General features: G+C 51.3%; 1 protein-coding gene across 1 annotated transcript; it reads right to left on the minus strand.

Moving 5' to 3' along the window:
• Positions 1–3,194: 3,194 nt before the first annotated feature.
• On the minus strand, positions 3,195–22,812 carry TMEM201 (transmembrane protein 201). The gene is made up of 11 exons (XM_075329137.1): positions 22,638–22,812; positions 17,557–17,677; positions 16,206–16,400; positions 14,654–14,830; positions 14,057–14,406; positions 13,384–13,587; positions 5,877–6,094; positions 4,748–4,819; positions 4,383–4,640; positions 4,030–4,164; positions 3,195–3,653 (listed from the first exon to the last, which is right to left on the minus strand). The coding sequence occupies exons 1-11, from the start codon at positions 22,733–22,735 to the stop codon at positions 3,559–3,561; spliced, it is 1,923 nt and encodes a 640-aa protein (XP_075185252.1). The 5' UTR covers positions 22,736–22,812; the 3' UTR covers positions 3,195–3,558.
• Positions 22,813–23,004: the final 192 nt, after the last annotated feature.

Raw genomic sequence — 23,004 nt, forward strand, 5'->3', positions numbered from 1 at the left:
CATAGCCTGTACAGCTATTTAGCCAAATATACAGTATGTCCACCGCCATTGACTTGAGAACAGCGGCAGCTATAGGCATAGAAGTGGTGTCTAGGTATAGTAAAGTAGCCATGCGCTATGCAAACCACCTATAGCGCCACCTGGTGGAAACCAACGGAGTTAGCATTTTTATCTCGAAAACGGAGCAAGATAAAGGAAAAAAAAAAAGTGAATTACAAAGTTGTAGGGCATCATCAATTCAATACAGAAATGCTATGATTAGAATGTGTAAATCTCACAAGGCTGCGGACGTGAAGCGATACCTCATGGAGACCTTCCTACAAGTCATTGGGTATGGAGGCTGTGTGGAGTGGCCTCAGCTCACCTGACCGTACCCCATTGGACTTTTCTGTGAGGTCACATCAAACATCCAGTGTATGCGACCCCTCCACCAACATTGCAGGACCTACGACCACGTATCACAGATGATTGTGCAAACGTGTCACCTACCATATTGCACAGCGTGCAGCAAGATACAGTATGCTGTGCAGAGGCCAGATGTGCATTGCAGCTGACAGGGGCCACTAAGAGCATCAAAAGTTAAATGAGCGCCATATGCGTGACCAGCATTCAATATTTGGGGGGGGTCATGGGTTTCATATCATAGCATTTCTGTATGCAAGGTGTCGATTCGTATTGAATTGATGATGCCCTACAATTTTTTAATTCACTTTTTTTCTCTCTCGTTCCGTTTTCAAGATAAAAATGCTAACTCCGTTGTTTTCCACCAGGTGGCGCTATAGGTGGTTTCATTGCGTAGCGCATGGCTACTTTACTATACCTAGACACCACTTCTATGCCTATAGCTGCCACTGTTCTCGAGTTAATGGCAGTGGACAGGATATGGGTCGACACACTGTAGAAATTAAATTAAAAAAAAACAAATATATAATATAGGCTCTCACCTATTTTTAATAACCAGAGCATGTAAAGCAGCAACTGTGAGCCGCAACCATCAGCTGTCAGTTTTACCTTGGTTGTTTATTAAAAGTAGAAGGGGTCCCATGCCATTTTTAAAAAAAACTACATAGTTTCCTCCTTTTTTCATAACCAGCCAAGGTAAAAGCAGACCGCTGGGGGCTGGTATTATCAGACTGGGAAAAGCCATGGTCATTGGGCCCTTCCCAGTCTAAATATACCAGCTTGCAGCTGCCCTAAAAGTGGCGCATTCATCAGATGCTCCAATTCTGGCACGTTAACCAACTCTTCCTGAGTGGCGGTAATCGGAGTAATGGTTTATGGGGTTCATGACAGCTGTGGAATGTCAGCTGGCATCAAGCCCAATGGTTAATGGAGAGGTGGCTATGAGACACCACTATCACAAACCCAGTAAATGTAAAGAGAAAAGAAATTATATATATATATATATATATATATATATATATATATATATATATATAAATATAAATATAAGAGAGAATTAAAGAAATAAAGGCAGGACACAGTCCCTCATTCACCAATTCATTCCAAAAATAATTCCCACCCAGCTCCGGTGTAATCTACATGGAGGTCTCACGACGTTCACCCAGCCCAGTTTATGGAGAACGTTCAGAGAATGAGCCCCATAGGCTGGAACACAGCCACTGCCGGATCTCATTCTTTGCTTTTTGAGAACCACCAGCAGCAGTGAACTGCGGTGACATCATGAGGTCTCTGCAGTTCACAGGAGCCGGGTCACACAGTAGCATGAGAACCGGCGGCAGCAGTGATGTCATCAGATTACCGCAGTTCAGAGGGTAGTGCGAGAGCCGGCTGCAGTGAACTGTGGTAATTTATTATGACATCACGGCTTGTCACTGTCACTCCACGCTACCTTCTGTGTCACCCAACTACTGTGAACTGCGGTAACCTCATGACATCATCGCTCGTCCCAGTCGCCTGCTCTTGAGGAGCGCAGCACGAGATCCGGCAGTGGCTGCTGTTCCAGCCGATGGGGCTCATTCTCTGAACGTTCTCCATACACTGGGCGAATTAGCTGACAAACGTTGTGGGACCTTGTGGGAATTAGTGAACTTGGGACTGTATCCTGTCTTTATTTCTTTAATTCGCTTTTTGTGTCTTTCAGGTCCACTTTTGATTTGTTGGATCTTCATTTTTTTTTTTTTAATAAATTGGTGAATGAAGGCTAGGAGGTAGGGGATATTATATATATATATTTTTTTTTATATTATATATAATATTTATTTAATTTTTTATTTTCTTTACTTTACCCTTACTGGGTTAGCAATGGCAGTGTCTGATAATATGGCCGGAGAGTGGAGAGGGAAACATCAGGGCACTGCTCAGTCCGTGGAATGTCTTCTGGCATTGGCCAATATTCACAAATCAGCATTATACTAACATATTTGCTGCTATTGACATTGACAAAAAGGCATGGCAGAAAAAAATCCCTGCAACAGCTATGTGGTGCTCATTCAAAAAGTCTAGAGTGATCCAAGAAATATGTATGAAAGAATGAAAAAGCACTCACCGATCCTTGCTGTGCAGTGGAAAACGTTTAAATCACACACGGTTCCGACCTGTTGCAGCACTGTGTTAGAGCACGAAACGGCCGTCATCCGACGTGCTGTCCCGTCCTACCACCTCCCCGCTTGCCACAGCATGTAACCTCCATGTGTGATTAAACGTTTTCCACTGCACAGCAAAGATCGGTGAGTGCTTTTTCATTCAAGTGTCTAATAATATGATAATACACAGCTGACATCATCCCCAATTACCATTAATCCAATTGCCACCACATCATAGCGATCAGGAAGAGCCGGGTAAAGCACCAGAATTGGAGCATTATATGGAGGCGCCACTTTTGGGGTCATCCAGGACTATAAGGTTCCCAACTCACCTTAGCCCCTTTTTTTCCCATGCGTTTCTCAGGGGGTGATGATCCTCAGAAGCTCTCCCGTCAGATCCCTCTACCTGTGCATTTTGGAAAATGCTGTAGAAGCCAATACATTTTGGTAAAACGTGGCACATGGCGCAATTTATGAATGCTTTCACAGTTGTCAAGAAAAGCATGAAACGTGGCTCTTGGCGCCTGTGTCATTTTTTTGGTGCAGTTTTGCCCTTTTCAGATCACCACAATGATGTCTGATCGCTCCGCTGAGACGTTGCGCTTTTCCGCGCACAAGATTTACTATGAACGCACGATCACCAGAATATTCTGAAACAATATTTCATTCTTTTATATTCAGACGACGACATAAAAACGTAAAAACACAAACATAAGATATTTACAGATCACCGAACCTCGGCGAATAAAATCTATCTGCTCCACCCTGAAGAACGCAGAACTCCCCCATCACCCCCTATATTGGCTGTCCAGTGTATCCCCCCAGGGTGGAGCGGGCCGAACGCCCCCAGTCCAGGTAGAGAAGACCGATGGTTGTGGTGGAGTAGACATGGCCCTGCGTCCAGCAGGGAGCACCAGTGATGGGCGACACCAGGGGTGGGAGGTACGGAGTTCAGACGATGGGGAAGCCTCACGATCCGGAGCACCAGGCGAAACAAGGACGACGCGTGAATTCAAAGGAATTTTTGGTAGAAGAAGACGATCATCACCAGGTTCATTGTGAAGCTCAGAACCAAGAAAACGCCGGTCAGCGACATCCCGAAACAACCTGGGGGCAAAGCAGAGGCAATGAGGACCAGACCTGGAGAAGACCACTTCGAAAGTTAAGTTTTCCACAAAACCGGTGATAGATGCCCCCCTCCCCCCATATCATTGTCTATGTGAGCACTGGTCACATATGCTCCATTCACCAGGATTTTGGGAACCCCAGCTATTGTGATTGGTGGGTTTTCGAGCGATCGGACCACCACTGAAGCAGTAGGCATCAGATTTACTGACTCTTCCCTGACTATAGTCAGAGGCCACAGATGGCAGGAGGATACAAGATATAACTAGCAGGGTCCTGGGACCCCCGGGGTGGGGGCTCAGGGTATACTTGTATGAGCTCCAATGATAATGGGCATCGGATGGAAGAGGCCACTCACTTTTCCACTTGGATGGAGGGTCCAGGAACGCTGTGGTGGAGTCCACCTGACAGGCAGAAGAATGAGAGGAGTTGTCCATCTTGGCGGTGTGATGGCTGGAGATGCTGCCGGCTTGTGTCATCAGCTTCATGGTGTCTGGAGGGTGAAGAAATACCGTGAGCATCAGAGGAGGAGAGGATGATGGAGGAGTAGTCATGGGCCGCATAGAGGATGACTGGTGGGTTACATGGCCCTGTGATAGCGCCCCCTACCCTGCCAGTGCACCCATCACACCCCAGTATAGCACCCATCTCAGTCTGGCTACCAACAGATGAATTGTTCACATTCTTGACCCCAAATAACCAGGAACGCACTTTGTACAAACTTTGGCGTTATCTCGTGAGAGCCGAGGCTGCTGTCGGGCTGGTAAACGTCGTCCAGGCTGGTCCGGGTCGGGGTCCTGTTCATCGAGAGCCCGAGTTTCTGTCCTTGCAGATTAAGACGCGCGGGGCTTATAATGGGACGTCTGTGGAACAAAGACCCGCAGCTGGAGATGGCCGAACCCGCCACCGATGGGGTAGGAGATGGCAGAGGCGAAACCGCGCAGCTCCCCGACAGAAGGGAGAAGTAATCTGCAGAGGACGGGAAGAGACGGCTGCTGTTAATGGGCGGAGGAACCGGGGTGTCCTATCTGGGTGACGGCCATATTGGTTACATCCATGATCCATGAGTCACTAACCTGATCCAGGAGACTCCTTATACACCGAAGCTCGAGAGGCCGGACGGCTGCCGCTGAAGAGGTAGCCGGAATCTGCAAAACACAAGGGAGAGTTACCGACCGTCTGCAGGAGCCGATCCCAACACCAGACATCCTACTGATGGTCCAGAAAGTCCAACAATCCGGCATCAGTTCTAGAAAATATTTCATTATTATTGGATTAGCCGTTTTCTGGTCTAACGTGAATTTCTTTGCTCCTTTAGAACAAATCAATCTGGTCTGGTGCACAGAATCTCGCCCGCAGTAAGGAGGACGGCACCCAGGACCCCGACATTCCCATCAAGGGTTAATACCGGACCGTAAAAGAGATCAATGTCGCCAATGACTGCCAAATCGGCACGAGAGAATCTAAAGCATTGCTGGATAAAGCAGATCACAAAGGGTTAATCAGTCTGCGCAGGCGCCGCTACATTTCCTGTTGAAGTGGCCCCTGCGAATTCCAATCATTCCACCCATATTTAGTGGCATAACAAGCCTGAGATGGGCCCCCGGAGCCAGGACAAGGCCGATCATCACCGCCGGGCACGGGCCCCGGAGCCAGGACAAAGCCGATCATCACCGCCGGGCATAGGCTCCGGAGCCAGGACAAGGCCGATCATTACAGACAGGCACGAGCCCCGGAGCCAGGACAAGGCCGATCATCACCGCCGGGCACGGGCCCCGGAGCCAGGACAAAGCCGATCATCACCGCCGGGCATAGGCTCCGGAGCCAGGACAAGGCCGATCATCACCGCCGGGCACGGGCCTCCGGAGCTACAAGGCCAATCTTACAGACAGGCACAGGCCCCCAGAGCTACAAGGCCGATCATTACAGACAGGTACAGGCCCCGGAGCCAGAACAAGGCCGATTATTACAGACAGGAATGAGAAATAGTGGAGAAGCTGAATGGGTCAATTACAGGGGACAGGATTCATCTCCCTCAAGAGTGGCGTCTGCCCGATATTATGGGGGGAATCAATACTGATGCCAGACACGTGACATTATTCAGCCCCCATCAATATGAATGGATACATTGTATCCGGTCTGCAGAAGACCCCCCCCCCCAAAATAAATGTAATGTTCACCAATGGATCCATAGGAGTAACTCACCTGCCCGCGCCAGGGAGGGGATGGTGCCCAGAGACAACGCTCTGTTCAGACGTCCGGGCAGAGAGGACGGCGAGGATTTGCGCTGGGAGCGATAGGACTGGTGGCTGAGCAGGTGAAGGAGACCCGGAGGGGTGGACAGCAATGGAGTCGGCTGGTCCGGAAGAAGCACAGTGCCGTTCATGAGTCCGAACGACAGCAGCGAGTCCCCGGAGAGATACCTGCAGAAGGAAGGACAAGGCTGAGCCCCGCGAGGAGTGGGCAGAGGAACCGGACGATTCATTTATGTTATTAATCAATAGTTCACATCAAAATATGAAAATCTGTAATATAATCAGAAATCTGCTTCTTCCTCATCCAGAACCGACCATTCACAAATCTGTATTCCGTGAAGTCGGATATTCTATATAATACGGACATTCTTATATTAATATAAGATAGGGGACAGTTGGTGCTTAGAAAGTTCTATGGAGGCGAGATGATATTGGGAGATTTAGAAAGTTCTCATGAAAAAAAATCAGTTTCTATGGAACCTTATAAAGCACCAACTGTCATCTGAGAATGGGAAGACGTCTTCACCAAATACACGGAAGCTCGGTCCAGGAGGAGAAAAATGGATCTCAAGATATAGGACAACGCTTCTATTATTCACATTTATTGTTGATTTATAAGGAAAAAAAAAAGAAAATAAATCAAAAATGGCCGATAATCTGTAAAGAAACAGTCAGGCTTTATATAAATCCTAATATTCTCAATGTAATTCCCAATGTATCACATTGTAATTCTTGCCCTTGTCAGTGAATAGAAACTTCCAGCATCCAGAACCTCCTATTCTGAAGCTGCAGGCGTCCATAGCAGAAAATCGAGCAGAAATTGATTGTTCATGGCTGTGATGTATCAGGCTGGAGTCAGGACACTGGACACAAGTGAAGAATAACACTAGGACAGGTTTGCAGGTTCTGAATGGAAACAGAGGGTTTCCATTCACTGACAGCAAGCAGGAAATAAAAAGAAATGAAGCTGTGCAATCAGACAGTGATTAGGAATGATTTACATTTAATAAAAAAAATGAAAACTAAACCAGACCCCGGGTCCTGAATGTATGCGGAGCCCCCCCGGTGTGTCACGTCTGCCCCCCTGCTGCACCTGCCCCACAGGCGTCAGGATCTGGAGGCGGCTCGGCGCAGACGCCGCACATTTGTCGTGTACAGCTGCGTCTATATACAGGCCCATTGTGAGGATGACAAGCCGGGACAGACGGAGCAAGGCTGGAGCTAGACGGAGGAATCCGGAGCCGCTCCCCGTCCCCCTGCGGAAGAGCATGATATTCTGGATGGGGGAGGGGAGAGGGGACAATAGAACAAAGCAGAAGAATACAAGACTCCACAAATACATACATATAGGTATATACTCTGATTTATTGTACCCTGTAATTGCATTCCCCACCTTCCTCGTGACATCCATACTCCTCTTCAGCCAAGCTGGGCACTGCCAGGGCCAAGACAGGCAGGAGAGACACTTTCTTCATGCTGGGCATTAGAGAGGACAATGCAGGGGAAGCAGGCACAGAAGCATTGGCATGAGCAGAGGGGGATGGGAGATGGCTTCAGACTGGTCACCTACAGAGTCAATGGAGTCTTCCTATTCCACCAGTGGCATCGGTTCCCACATCATCCACGGAGGATAATGGACACGGAGGCCAAGATTAACCCTGGATGAGGCTGCATACGCAGGGGCCAGGCCCACATAAGCCCCCTTCCCCAGGTAACATGCAAAATGCATTGCTATAGGGTGCAAACATGCGGACCCCACCAACGGGACCCCAAACTGATGGAAATGTGGAGCTCAAGTGACCGCTATAAACATATGATCTGAGCAAATTTGTGGATGTGAGCCGTGTCCTCCCCGGTCGGGAGCAATGCTCTGCAGGACGGGAGGTTGGCAGCATGTGGGGGACACAAGTGACATGATCACTGCAAGATGGAAACGGCCCCTTTGTCTTCATTCTCAGCAGCGCTCCCGACCAGGAGCTGTGCAGGGATCTGCAGCGCGGCCCCAGACACTTGTACGGAGCTGCCGTTCCCTGCACATCCGGCGATCAGGAGCGCTGCTCCGCAGGGGACACAACGGTGAGCCAATACCTGAGCCATCAACCACCAGGCTCGGAGGATTACCGGGATCACTGGCAAACACACAGGGCCAACATCTCCATGTCTCTGTCTAGACCCGAACAGAAGCCGCGTGTGCAATGTGTGCAGGTGACTGAACGGAGGAAACATGGACTGTGCAAGAGCAGAGCGGCGTCTCCCCCCATAGGAAAGCACGGCTACTGGAGGCAGGTGGTCGGCTCGCTGGCCATTTATTGAACATAACATCAGCTGTGGGAACGAGTACAAAGAAAGCGGTCACATCATAATCAGGAGAAAGAACAGGAAATAATAATGTACAGCATGAGAGAAGCACGAGCATCACATGAGCGGACGGCAGCCGGTGAGCGAGCGGCACAGAGCAACATGGAGCTTACAAAGAAGAATGGCACACAACAAAAATCACAGGAAAGCAATGAAACGTCATGCGACAACTACTGGGATGCCACGAGGAGAGCAGGAGACGACACCAGGAGACCGGGGTCCCAGCCCAGGTCCACCCCGCCACCAGGAGACCGGGATCCCAGCCCAGGTCCACCCCCGCCACCAAGAGGAGACCAGGGTCCCCGCCTGACTCCAGCCCCGCCACCAAGAGACCAGGGTCCCCGCCTGACTCCAGCCCCGCCACCAAGAGGAGACCAGGGTCCCCGCCTGACTCCAGCCCCGTATCAATAATATATTAAATTCGGCACTCAGGTTGAAAATAAATTGATTTTTTATTTTCCAAGATATTTTTCAAGCAATATTTGTGTTATCAAAAATCAACGTTTCGGTCACACGACCTTCATCAAGTATAATAACAGAGCTTGTAAGATAGAATGAATGAATGTTTGTCAATATGAAGATAAGAAGCTGCCTCTCTGGGTCCGTAATGCATGTCAATGACATTGATTACGGACCCGGAGAGGCAGCTTCTTATCTTCATATTGACAAACATTCATTCATTCTATCTTACAAGCTCTGTTATTATACTTGATGAAGGTCGTGTGACCGAAACGTTGATTTTTGATAACACAAATATTGCTTGAAAAATATCTTGGAAAATAAAAAATCAATTTATTTTCAACCTGAGTGCCGAATTTAATATATTATTGATACGGGGTTGGACCCTATTCTGGCACCTTATCACAGCAGGAGTGCCGCACTTCTATATCTAATTGTGACTCCAGCCCCGCCACCAAGAGGAGACCAGGGTCCCCGCCTGACTCCAGCCCCGCCACCAAGAGGAGACCAGGGTCCCCGCCTGACTCCAGCCCCGCCACCAAGAGGAGACCAGGGTCCCCGCCTGACTCCAGCCCCGCCACCAAGAGGAGACCAGGGTCCCCGCCTGACTCCAGCCCCGCCACCAAGAGGAGACCAGGGTCCCCGCCTGACTCCAGCCCCGCCACCAAGGAGGAGGCCAGGGTCCCCGGCACCAAGAGACCAGTGAGACTCATGACAATTGTTACAATTGCGTGGAAGCCTGCAAATCCTAACAATTATATTATAATTATCGGCTTTTTGCAAAAGTCATTCTTACAAAATAGTTTCCTCACTTATGAAAGAGCAGATGACAACCGCATGCGGAGGCACTAAAGGTGGTACCACCATCAATGAGAGTGCGCATCTTGCTTCCATTCTTAGTGAATACTTGTGTTCCTCAGGAAGAGCCAATTCTAAGACCGGAGGGCAGACGGGTTCTCTGAGCAACAAAGTCATAATAGGCATCTGAGTCACTTACGGTTGCTCGGCTGGACACAGGGGCTCCGCTACAGAAAAAGGATATACCTGATCTCTGCAGTAACTGGTCAGTATTAACAATAAACCACCAGAGAATCTCACATAAGCATTGTTAATACTTAAGAAAAAAAGCCACAAGCTTCAAGTCTATAAGGAACCGGTTTCTTTGGAGAAGGTTTTGGTTTGGTTTTGATATCCCGCGTTATGTGACAATACTGACCTCTAGGACCTCGTCCTCCAGTAAGAGGCTGCGGAGGCTCTGACCTCCTCCTGTGCAGAGGGCACACAACGGACATTCATGTAACAGCAGTAATGACAAAAGCAGTGAGCGACGCAGCATATTCTGCTCCAAGTGTCCGATGGGCGCTTTTACTGCAGGGAGAAGAGTCTTATCACCGCTCCTATCAAACCGGAGTCGCATCTCTGATGCCTCCAGAGGTGGCCGGATCGCAGGAAACCTCCCAGTGGGGAGATGTCCGTCCAGCAGACATGGAGCGGGATCTATCCGTGGCACAGGGGTCATTAGCGCACTGCTATGTTTCATGGATGAGTCCAGAAAGTCCTCTACAGCCCCTGTTTAGCAGTTTCGGGTCATCCATAAGGATGACAGGTTCCCTTTGTTTAGCCCTAATAACTGGTGCAGGAGCTTTTATGGACGAATGTGACAATATTCATTTTGGAGCCGCCCGGCGCAGAAGAGCGGCAGGGGGGAGGGAGCAGCCGCCCGGCGCAGAAGAGCGGCAGGGGGGAGGGAGCAGCCGCCCGGCGCAGAAGAGCGGCAGGGGGGAGGGAGCAGCCGCCCGGCGCAGAAGAGCGGCAGGGGGGAGGGAGCAGCCGCCCGGCGCAGAAGAGCGGTAGGGGGGAGGGAGCAGCCGCCCGGCGCAGAAGAGCGGCAGGGGGGAGGGAGCAGCCGCCCGGCGCAGAAGAGCGGCACGGGGGAGGGAGAGCAGCCGACCGGCGCAGAAGAGCGGCACGGGGGAGGGAGAGCAGCCGACCGGCGCAGAAGAGCGGCACGGGGGAGGGAGAGCAGCCGACCGGCGCAGAAGAGCGGCACGGGGGAGGGAGAGCAGCCGACCGGCGCAGAAGAGCGGCACGGGGGAGGGAGAGCAGCCGACCGGCGCAGAAGAGCGGCACGGGGGAGGGAGAGCAGCCGACCGGCGCAGAAGAGCGGCACGGGGGAGGGAGAGCAGCCGACCGGCGCAGAAGAGCGGCACGGGGGAGGGAGAGCAGCCGACCGGCGCAGAAGAGCGGCACGGGGGAGGGAGAGCAGCCGCCCGGCGCAGAAGAGCGGCACGGGGGAGGGAGAGCAGCCGCCCGGCGCAGAAGAGCGGCACGGGGGAGGGAGCAGCCGCCCGGCGCAGAAGAGCGGCACGGGGGAGGGAGCAGCCGCCCGGCGCAGAAGAGCGGCACGGGGGAGGGAGCAGCCGCCCGGCGCAGAAGAGCGGCACGAGGGAGGGAGCAGCCGCCCGGCGCAGAAGAGCGGCACGGGGGAGGGAGCAGCCGCCCGGCGCAGAAGAGCGGCACGGGGGAGGGAGCAGCCGCCCGGCGCAGAAGAGCGGCACGAGGAGGACGCAACCTCACACCTATATTGTGCTGCACACAAAGATTAAAAAAAATGCTTAAATATTAAATAATCACGACAGACCTCATCCAAGCAAACACAGACGCTGCTGGAGAGGGGGATTAGTATTCATTAAATAATTGTGCTTATGTGTGCACGTATCAAAAACCGTCACATACACGTCACGGATAGTATAAAAACTTCACACTCGTATAATTCCAGGATCTACACATTATCGGCCGCCGTGGTTTGCTGCATTGGCCAGTAAAAGACATTATATCACACCCCAGGGCAAATCGCTCGCCCGACGGGTCACTGAAAAGGACAACGCCATTTATTAAAATATAGAACATTTAAGTGCGTTTTAATTTCAAATCACGGAAATTCCGGAATTGAGGAATTATTGGGAATCTCTTTTCTCAGAGCGTTATTCTGCCGACCCTCTGTTATTCCTCCTGGTAATGGAAATAAAAACTTGACAACTGGACCGTACCATTCCCTTCTCAGTGGGGTTGGGTGATTACACCCAAAAAAAAGCGGTCAGGATTGATCGGACAGTGTCAGAATGATAGAACATGAGGGCGACACTTTGGCTGAATCCATTATGTTGCCATTAGCCATCGCAGGAGAGCAGAGTTTCTCCTCTAGAGAATGGAGACACACATCAACTTTATAGATTTCCAGGAGGAATAACAGAGGGTCGACACAACAGACTTCTAAAAAAAAAGGTTCTATAGGACAGTTATTTTCTGGGAGATAGACACAATTAGTAGAACAAACCCTTTGACTTTAAAAAGGTACCCACTAAAGACCCCCATGATCCCAATATTATATAAACTGTGCATAAATAAGGGAACTGAGCCCTTCTTCCCAATCAAGTGTTCCCAAGTAGAGTTGAGCGGATTGCTAATAATCCGGGTCCGGCGGATCAGTGGCGGGCTGACAATGAAGTCCAGATCCGATCCAGAATCCGGCCTAATATATGTGGTGGAGGTGGTGGTGGAAGGAAGAAGGAAGAAGAATCCGGATTGTGCAACCCAACCGGAATCCCGCGTCCGGGTCGGACCCGGATCTAAGACTGAAACCGCGTAGATCTGGATATTTCTAGTTCGGGTCCGCTCAACACTATTCCCAAGTCACCCCCCCACCTATGGCCCAGGAGTCACACTTTATTATACTGTGTGAATACCAGCGCCCCCCACAGGGAATATAAGGGATGGCACCTCACCCTTAACATTCAGCGAGTGTGGCCAGTGTGAATTATGTGCTACAATCTAGATCTAAATCACTAAAACAACAATTCTCAAATTTAAAAAAAAAAAAAAAAAAAAAAAAAAAAAAAAAAAATGGAGATCACCGATTGGCAGATATTGATTCATCATTAGACATTTAGCACCTATGAAATCAATACCTTCATTACAAAAGGAAATAACGCCCGGGGTCCCATCCGCCGGACGGTTTCCGTTTTTATATCCAGGCATCCAATAATTTGGCAACAGACTATCCGAACCTATGGGTATTTCCCTGTAGTTTCCGACCATTCTTATTCTTAAAAAGTAAGAAGCCCCCCCCCCCCCCTTACTCCTGGGGCAGACGGCCTAGAGCCCCCCATATAGATTACACAGGCGGTTAATACTTTATGGTCATCGGTCCTGGCGTTTAACGATCCTAAACGCAAGGTACCACAATAGGCGCTGCACCCAATATCATTAGTGTAATACTAACGTTTCCTTAAAGGAGAAGTGCTTACAAAATTGGCAATAGCCCCCCAATACTACAAAATGTTTCCAGCTGCTTTTACTCCGAGTACAAATCATCTGAAAGTAGCAACATCTCTCGCCCCCAAGAATTTATGTGATGATCTGCCACTGCGGATTTCTATATAGGAGATTAGTATACAGTGCCAGATCCGATAGGTAGTGTTACTGGTGTCTGCAAATGGCATCATGTAACCAGTTGGAAGATACCAAATAGTAAAAGGAAAGAGACCAGATGGCACAAAAAGATATAGCATCTAACGGGTCCTCAATAGCAATGATAGGACATTCACTCCGGTCCCACGGCTCACTGTTCTGGCTCTGACCTTCGAGGACGCTGTCTCCGTACACCGATCGCTTTCTTTGTTGCCATCGCAGAGGTGAGACCGACCAGGCAACACAAAGACGTGGTGCCGAGCTTCACCGTATCCATCCAGTTGGGAAAGTCCTTCAGAAAGTATAACTCCGATAGGTAGAGTCCTGCCACTAGGACCCAGAGGAATGAGGCAAATACATCAACACGTCGCATCCTAAAAACAAAATAATTTAATATATTTTAGTTAATAAAGCAGATATTAAATGCGTCAGTTTACAAAACTTAGAGAAAGGAATAGATTGCAATAATGCCTACATGGGGCCAATGTTCGTGCCCATTGCGGTACCTAAATTAGTAAAATGTTAGTGAGACAAATGTTCTAATTACCCAATTCATGTAGCACAAGGAAATACGTAATTACTTACCGGTAATGTGTTTTCTCCAAACCCATGATGGCACCCTTATATCATGGTTCCGTCATAGGGTCAGGGAAAAACAAGACAATGCAATTTTTTTTTTTTTTTTAGACTGTCAATGACCAACTAAAAAGGCACCTGTCTGTATCAGCAGAGCTTAGGTCATTATAATCAGCCTTCTATTATGAAGGTTCTGGCTACTAAACTGCAAAACTACAGGATGAAGAAAGTGAGTTTACCACATTATGGTTTTTGAAAAGAACTGACCTAAGATGTCCGGCAAGGAACATGGCAAAGACGCACGTCAAGAGGCCGAGAACCGCCAAACCGATCTGATGGTCGTGTCCAAATCGCCAAGCCTCGTTCAGGTTTTCCAGCGTATGCTCGGGCAGAATGCCAAACACTTTCTGGATGAGCGTCGGCCTCCCGGCATCTCCCGCCTGAGACTCGTTCCTGGGCTCGGCTGTTACATTTGTAGAGTCCTTTAGGGAGGGAGAGAAAAGTTCTCCCGTACCCAACCGCGCCAAGGACACGAGCAAGACGCAACTCAGGAATGCAAAGCAGCGGAGGAGAACGACCTTGGTAGGAATCCGAATAAATGAGGGATTTGAAGAGCTCTGAAAGAAAAACAAGGCCAGTGTCAAGCCCGGAACGTCACGATGCCATTCCCTAATATTGTCTGCTATCGGGATTAGTCTGGAAAGGCAGAAAAGTTGTCGGATCTTAAAGATCCTGCCGCAATCTTTACAGCCAGACTGAAACTATAGAGTAAGCGATTCCAACAAGTACATTAGGGAATTGCTCTTCATGCAATTTCCCAACTATAACTATCCAGCCGCTGAATTTGGTGCGGCCTGCACCTACCTGTACATAACCTTTATCCAGATCCCGCCGCTTGAACTGTTGGTTCAGCATAATGGCGCGTAGCTGCCTGTTTTGGTACTTGATATAACTGTCTATGGCGGTTTGGCACGGCCGGCAGAGCTTGTACATCTGCTCCAGGTGATGCTTATACACCTCGATCTCCTCGTCATATTGCTCCTGGGGAAAATAAGGAGACAAGCACCATAAGGTGGGATCGTTTCAATGCAGAATTCGGGGTTACATTGGTGGCGAGACACAACATGGAAATCAGAAAACATTAGTAAATAAGTCACATTAAATTCCATTTTTGACCCATTACTGACATATGAGGTACTCTCATATCAGAGGGGTGTGCATAAATGGTAGGTACCAGCCTTCCCCACTTATGAGCCACGTCTCCTCCCTCATCATACACACTGAAGAACGGCTAAAAGCCATCTTGCCAGTTCACTGATTACAGCTGCTCAAGGTTCGATAGAGAGCGAAAAAGAGAGCGAGCGAGCGAAAAAGAGAGCGAGCGAGCGAAAAAGAGAGCGAGCGAGCGAAAAAGAGAGCGAGCGAAAAAGAGAGCGAGCGAAAAAGAGAGCGAGCGAAAAAGAGAGCGAGCGAAAAAGAGAGCGAGCGAAAAAGAGAGCGAGCGAAAAAGAGAGCGAGCGAAAAAGAGAGCGAGCGAAAAAGAGAGCGAGCGAAAAAGAGAGCGAGCGAAAAAGAGAGCGAGCGAAAGAGAGCGAAAGAGAGCGAAAGAGAGCGAAAGAGAGCGAAAGAGAGCGAAAGAGAGCGAAAGAGAGCGAAAGAGAGCGAAAGAGAGCGAAAGAGAGCGAAAGAGAGCGAAAGAGAGCGAAAGAGAGCGAAAGAGAGCGAAAGAGAGCGAAAGAGAGCGAAAAAGAGCGAAAAAGAGCGAAAAAGAGCGAAAAAGAGCGAAAAAGAGCGAAAAAGAGCGAAAAAGAGCGAAAAAGAGCGAAAAAGAGCGAAAGAGAGCGAAAGAGAGCGAAAGAGAGCGAAAGAGAGCGAAAGAGAGCGAAAGAGAGCGAAAGAGAGCGAAAAAGAGCGAAAAAGAGCGAAAAAGAGCGAAAAAGAGCGAAAAAGAGCGAAAAAGAGCGAAAAAGAGCGAAAAAGAGCGAAAAAGAGCGAAAAAGAGCGAAAAAGAGCGAAAAAGAGCGAAAAAGAGAGAAAAAGAGAGAAAAAGAGAGAAAAAGAGAGAAAAAGAGAGAAAAAGAGAGAAAAAGAGAGAAAAAGAGAGAAAAAAGGTGTTGCTTTCTAGTAAGTGCTTCTCTCAACCCAGAGCTGGATTCACAGCTACACCGCTCAGTACTCCTGGCAATGTCCTCCATATAAACAGGAGAGCAGGAATCCCTCACATCTGTGTATGTAAACTTCATAGCAGTTAATCTACACCCACTAGCTCAGAGACAACTGGGAAATAGAAGCTGCTGAGGGTAAAACTGGTGAAAAATGCAGAAAGGTGTGATTCCTTCTATTCGGAGAAGTCACCTGGAATGACAGCTATATAAATGGCGCCTGGAAAGCGCGGGGTTTTGTGCCCATCACCCACCTCCTCTCTGGGCAGGAATGATGCCAGCTGCTTGATCTTGGTGCTCTGGTTATTGTTGCATTTCTTGCACAGGAGGAGGCCGCAGTTCACCCATTGCTGCGGCTTGGTGGATTCGGCGATCGTGCTCCCGCCGGACACCAAATGGTTCAGGTGTTCGCTGTGCTGCGCCGGAATCGGTTTATTGTAGTCGCCGTTCTGCAATCAGAGAGAAGCCGTACATCAGTACTCTTATTTCAGTCTGCGCTTGCTGTCAGTGAACGGGGAACATTGTGGTTACAGGCTCGGGCGGAGGATGTGCCAAACCAGTAAAGCTGGAGGTCCGATACAATTCTATCCATGCTCCACAAACTGATACATTGTAACAAACTCCCAGGATAGGACAGATCTGTGCTGTCTATAGACTATCCACTGTACCAAATCCTCAGCTGTGAGAAGTGAAGTCTTTGCTCGGTACATGTTTGCAGCCTTTGGATTTAGTGAGCAGGTTCTGCAAATAACAGACGCCGTGCATATAACCTCTATGTCTGCTACATGAAGCCTGTGCAAAACCATAAAATTCTGTAATGATTGACAGAGATAAAAGCGGTTAAAGGCTCGTACTGTCGGCCATGGCAGGGGTGTGGACACTTCTGCAACTCTTGTATTAATCCAATGCACCTACAGGAAACAACTCTGCAAATTGTCTTGTAAATAATAATAACAATTGAATCTACTACCGTTTTATGTATACAGCTCCTGTGCAGACCTATGCGTCCCCATGGTTACAGCCAGATCCTGGAATTTATGTGATTTCTTATCGCAGCAGGGGCACAACTAAATAACTATAGGAGTCGCACTCGGGACCGAGGTCCCTAGAAGACCAATACTATTAAAGACTCGCAGGTTACACCACCAAATCTGAGGGGAGGGGGAACGTTTGAGGGAAACGTTCGTGGTCACCCCACATGTGACTGCAGAGCCCTTGGTTGATAGCTCGGCACCACGTCTCATCTTCCTCACCACTCCCTGCCTAATCCCCTTTTTCCAGAACAGGTAATTAAAACAAAGCCAGTAAGCCGCTTCCCGGACATCACTGCCGGCACCAAGATTAACCCCTAAACACACATTTACGTGAATGTACTTTAGCGCTGGGGTGCGCGAGTGATGAGGGGGTTCAGGAACGTTAGATGCTGACAGTGTTATACAGCCGGCATCTGTAACAGCAGCAGCTCAGAACGCTGCTGTTAACCATCTAGATGCTGCTGTCAATCTTGGACAATGGCATTTAAACATCAACGTTACTGATATGAGCCGGTGATAACTGCGTCCAATGCCCTGGACATCTTGTTACTCCTGTGAAGACGTCGCTCACCTCTTGGAAGCCGTTGTACTGTTCGCAGTTGGGGCAGTCCCAGCAGTTCCGGTTGCCATACGGCACCAGCGTATTCTGGCTGCAGAACCAGCAGTTCACATTCAGGTGGGTCGGAGGTTTCCTGCAAAACAGAACACAAAACGCGTCACGTATCTGCGCCATTAACTATGGGGTTCAGTACTCCCAGCCCGTGTAAACCCCGAAGAGGGAAGTGAGCGTGCACTGATCATACAGCAAAGGTAAAACGTGCGCACGGCCCTGGGCCGGGTGTGAGGGGACGCTGCTGAGCGAGACCGGACCCAGCCTGCGGGAAAGAAAGCACAACTACCATAAGAACTGTTATAGGCTTCAATGGTCAAGCAACTAGAACGGTCATCTGCGCCCCCTGATCTCTGCCGGACACTTGTGTGACGGGGCGTGCGCCCCCTGATCTCTGCCGGACACTTGTGTGACGGGGCGTGCGCCCCCTGATCTCTGCCGGACACTTGTGTGACGGGGCGTGCGCCCCCTGATCTCTGCCGGACACTTGTGTGACGGGGCGTGCGCCCCCTGATCTCTGCTGGACACTTGTGTGACGGGGCGTGCGCCCCCTGATCTCTGCTGGACACTTGTGTGACGGGGCGTGCGCCCCCTGATCTCTGCCGGACACTTGTGTGACGGGGCGTGCGCCCCCTGATCTCTGCCGGACACTTGTGTGACGGGGCGTGCGCCCCCTGATCTCTGCCGGACACTTGTGTGACGGGGCGTGCGCCCCCTGATCTCTGCCGGACACTTGTGTGACTGGGGGTGTGTTACGGTTGCTGTGGCTCTGGAGACTATGTCCGGATTTCTTACTACTGCACATGTGCAAGCGCTGGAGACTAAGTCCTATCTTGGAGCCATTGCACATGTGCGGGTGACATCATCGCTGACACGAGGTCACATGTCTCTGACACCTTCCATGCCGATTAGTCGCTGGTCATGTGCTTGTGACGCTTTGCTCGGTGATAGGCCAGCGTGACGTCATTGCTGTCATTCTGGAAGCGGATTGGCTCTGGTGTCCTCCATCTTGGATGAGGCACAGTCTATATAAGACCCTGACGCACGCCGCCCGGCGCTCAGTCCTCTTGGTTCATGCATGAGGGTAGACGCCCTGTGTACGTCCCTCTAGGCATTCCTCTGTCTATGTTAGGTGAGGCGCTACCGGCAGGGTAGCGTTCTTATACCTTACAGCTTCGGCTGCAGTCCGTATCCTTACCTCTTAGTGGAGCGGACATAGGCAGGTGCCTGAGGCACATGGTCTGGCTGGGCCTTGTGATTCTACTCGTAGGTGGACGTTGCCGCTAGGGTAACGTTCCTTATACTGCGTCTGGCAGTTGTTCGTATCCTCGCACACTAGGGGACGCGAACGCAGGTAGGAGCTTTGTGCGGCTTATGCTGCTGTCCGTCTCCTGGCACCACTAGAAGAGCGGACCTAGGCAGGTGCCATTTCACACTCACTGCTTTTGTCTCTGTGATCATTAACAGAGACCATTCCACGCACCCTCCAAGTAAGGGAGGAATTGCCTTATTTACTAATTATATTCCTCTGTGAGTTTAACAGAGGTATTGCACTCTGCCATAGTCTGCAGCAGAGTCTTTGCACGGTGGACCCTGACTGTCTGATATTCCTTTAGGTTTTATTATCAGACAGCCCCCCGTAACAGGGTGCGCCCCCTGATCTCTGCCGGACACTTGTGTGACAGCAGCTGTCCGACCGACACACCAAAAACAAACACATTGTCAGGACGCCCCCGGCCCGATCCCCAGCAGCTGGAGAGACAGATGTCCCGGAGCTGCCAGGACTGTGCGCTGCCATCCAGGACCATAATAGGGAAGGGGGGTGGGCACGAAAAAAAAATATATAGCCATTAGGACGAGCAGTGGGTCACGGTGCAGATAGTGTGGCCCTGCATACGGGGGTCCGAGAATATCAAGCGAGGAAACTTCACTAAAAGGCAGAGACAAACCACAGAATGGGGGCATCAGGCAGAGACCCCATAACAGAAAGACCCCACAGAGAGAGAAAACTCCCGCAAGCAAACTAAAGACCCCAAACATCTCCAACAGTATGCCCCTGCCCCTGAAATGAGGGGCGCCCTCTCCAGATACTCCTCATTGCACACAATAGGGTGCCCCCCTACAGATACCACCCATTACCAAGGACCGCGGGCACCCACCACTGATATTAAAGGGGACCTGTCATCAGAAATTTTGCACTAAACCTAGAAGCTTCCCCCTCTGCAGCTCCTGGGCTGGATTCTAGCAAGGTTCCTGTTGTTCTTGTGCCCCCTTTCTGACCGAAATAAAGACTTTATAAAGTGGTACCGTTTTGTATTCAGATCTTGATAATGGTACACGGGGGCGGGCTCTCTGGTGTCCGTTAGTCGGCCTCCTGTCGCTTTAGGCCGTCCCCCATCGCGCAATTTCAAAGAGGTGACGTGAGGTAAGCTGGCCAGCGCTTGCGCAGAATGGTGGATGCGGCGGTGAAAGCGCGAGCACGAGATTATGGGCAAGTACTTGCTGATGAAAATTACAGCGCCCGCCCATAATCTCGCGCATGCGCAACACGTCACCAGCGGTCACACTGTGCACATTGCACAGTCCCACGAGAGTGGCACGGCGCATGCGCGAGATTATGGGCGGCGCTGTAATTTTCATCAGCAAGTACCCGCCCATAATCTCGTGCTTTCACCACCGCCGCCTCCACCGTTCTGCACAAGCGCTGGCCAGCTTACCTCACGTCACCTCTTTGAAATTGCGCAATGGGGGACGGCCTAAAGCGACAGGAGGCCGACTAACGGACACCAGAGAGCCCGCCCCCGTAGTACCATTATCAAGATCTGAATACAAAAAGGTACCACTTTATAAAGTCTTTATTTCGGTCAGAAAGGGGGCACAAGAACAACAGGAACATTTCTAGAATGCAGGCCCAGGAGCTGCAGAGGGGGAATCATCTAGGTTTAGTGCAAAATGTCTGATGACAGGTTCCCTTTAAGCATCCTTATATTGTAAACACTTCTGAATATCTCTGCGCAGACACCTCCCCGGCGGTCTCTTCTCCACCCCCCCACCTGAGATCTGCAGACCCCAAATCTCTCCTACATCCCCCCCCCTTGTGCAGACCCCAAATCTCACCTACATCCCCCCTCCCCCTTGTGCAGACCCCAAATCTCCCCCCCCCCTTGTGCAGACCCCAAATCTCTCCTACATCCCCCCCCCTTGTGCAGACCCCAAATCTCTCCTACATCCCCCCCCCCTTGTGCAGACCCCAAATCTCTCCTACATCCCCCCCCCTTGTGCAGACCCCAAATCTCTCCTACATCCCCCCCCCCTTGTGCAGACCCCAAATCTCTCCTACATCCCCCCCCCTTGTGCAGACCCCAAATCTCTCCTACATCCCCCCCCTTGTGCAGACCCCAAATCTCTCCTACATCCCCCCCCTTGTGCAGACCCCAAATCTCTCCTACATCCCCCCCCCCTTGTGCAGACCCCAAATCTCTCCTACATCCCCCCCCCCTTGTGCAGACCCCAAATCTCTCCTACATCCCCCCCCCCTTGTGCAGACCCCAAATCTCTCCTACATCCCCCCCCCTTGTGCAGACCCCAAATCTCTCCTACATCCCCCCCCCCCTTGTGCAGACCCCAAATCTCTCCTACATCCCCCCCCCTTGTGCAGACCCCAAATCTCTCCTACATCCCCCCCCCTTGTGCAGACCCCAAATCTCTCCTACATCCCCCCCCCCTTGTGCAGACCCCAAATCTCTCCTACATCCCCCCCCCCCTTGTGCAGACCCCAAATCTCTCCTACATCCCCCCCCCCTTGTGCAGACCCCAAATCTCTCCTACATCCCCCCCCCCTTGTGCAGACCCCAAATCTCTCCTACATCCCCCCCCCTTGTGCAGACCCCAAATCTCTCCTACATCCCCCCCCCTTGTGCAGACCCCAAATCTCTCCTACATCCCCCCCCCCTTGTGCAGACCCCAAATCTCTCCTACATCCCCCCCCCTTGTGCAGACCCCAAATCTCTCCTACATCCCCCCCCCCTTGTGCAGACCCCAAATCTCTCCTACATCCCCCCCCCTTGTGCAGACCCCAAATCTCTCCTACATCCCCCCCCCCTTGTGCAGACCCCAAATCTCTCCTACATCCCCCCCCCCCTTGTGCAGACCCCAAATCTCTCCTACATCCCCCCCCCCCTTGTGCAGACCCCAAATCTCTCCTACATCCCCCCCCTTGTGCAGACCCCAAATCTCTCCTACATCCCCCCCCTTGTGCAGACCCCAAATCTCTCCTACATCCCCCCCCCTTGTGCAGACCCCAAATCTCTCCTACATCCTCCCCTTGTGCAGACCCCAAATCTCTCCTACATCCCCCCCCCTTGTGCAGACCCCAAATCTCTCCTACATCCCCCCCCCTTGTGCAGACCCCAAATCTCTCCTACATCCCCCCCCCTTGTGCAGACCCCAAATCTCTCCTACATCCCCCCCACCCCTTGTGCAGACCCCAAATCTCTCCTACATCCCCCCCCACCCCTTGTGCAGACCCCAAATCTCTCCTACATCCCCCCCCCTTGTGCAGACCCCAAATCTCTCCTACATCCCCCCCCCTTGTGCAGACCCCAAATCTCTCCTACATCCCCCCCCCTTGTGCAGACCCCAAATCTCTCCTACATCCCCCCCCCCTTGTGCAGACCCCAAATCTCTCCTACATCCCCCCCCCTTGTGCAGACCCCAAATCTCTCCTACATCCCCCCCCCTTGTGCAGACCCCAAATCTCTCCTACATCCCCCCCCCCTTGTGCAGACCCCAAATCTCTCCTACATCCCCCCCCCTTGTGCAGACCCCAAATCTCTCCTACATCCCCCCCCCCCTTGTGCAGACCCCAAATCTCTCCTACATCCCCCCCCCCTTGTGCAGACCCCAAATCTCTCCTACATCCAATCTCTCCCACTCCCCGGCACATGGCGCTCACCCCGGGCCCTGCGCTCCTATCACTCCGCTCCGGCAGTGCCGGGGTTAATGTCCCCTCCCCCCTCACAAAGCCGCTGCCCCGCGCTCACCTCCGGAGCAGCCTGTACAGCAGCAGCCCGGTGGCCCCGGCGGTGGCCGTTATGCCGGCCAAGGGCAGCAGCAGCGGCAGCGCGGTCCCGTCCTCCATGCGGCGCCGGATCTCTGGACTTTCCTCTCCGGTGTTCCGCGCCGTCTGCGGCCCGTCCTCCTGCTGCCGACCAATAACACAGCTCCGTCTTCAAACCCCTGTCTGCAAACCACGCCCACACTCACCGCCCCGCCAATCACATGGGCGGGAGCGGCGTTGGTGGGCGGGCTTAGAATTTGGCGCACACGTGGGCGGCGCCGTCCTCTGGGGGCGTCAGTCGTGAAAGGCCGAAATCGTGCGGGGGTCTGTGACTCACGGGGGTCGTGCTG

This window comes from Anomaloglossus baeobatrachus, chromosome 11 (assembly GCF_048569485.1).
Source record: "Anomaloglossus baeobatrachus isolate aAnoBae1 chromosome 11, aAnoBae1.hap1, whole genome shotgun sequence".
Classification (NCBI taxonomy): domain Eukaryota; kingdom Metazoa; phylum Chordata; class Amphibia; order Anura; family Aromobatidae; genus Anomaloglossus; species Anomaloglossus baeobatrachus.

Coding starts and splice junctions, on each gene's coding strand:
- TMEM201 (XM_075329137.1), bottom strand. CDS start 22,735: ATGGAGGACGGGACCGCGCTGCCGCTGCTGCTGCCCTTGGCCGGCATA. Junction 14,407..14,653: donor TGGATAAAGGTTATGTACAG/GTAGGTGCAGGC, acceptor TTTTTCTTTCAG/AGCTCTTCAAATCCCTCATT. Junction 4,641..4,747: donor TAAGGAGTCTCCTGGATCAG/GTTAGTGACTCA, acceptor CGTCCTCTGCAG/ATTACTTCTCCCTTCTGTCG.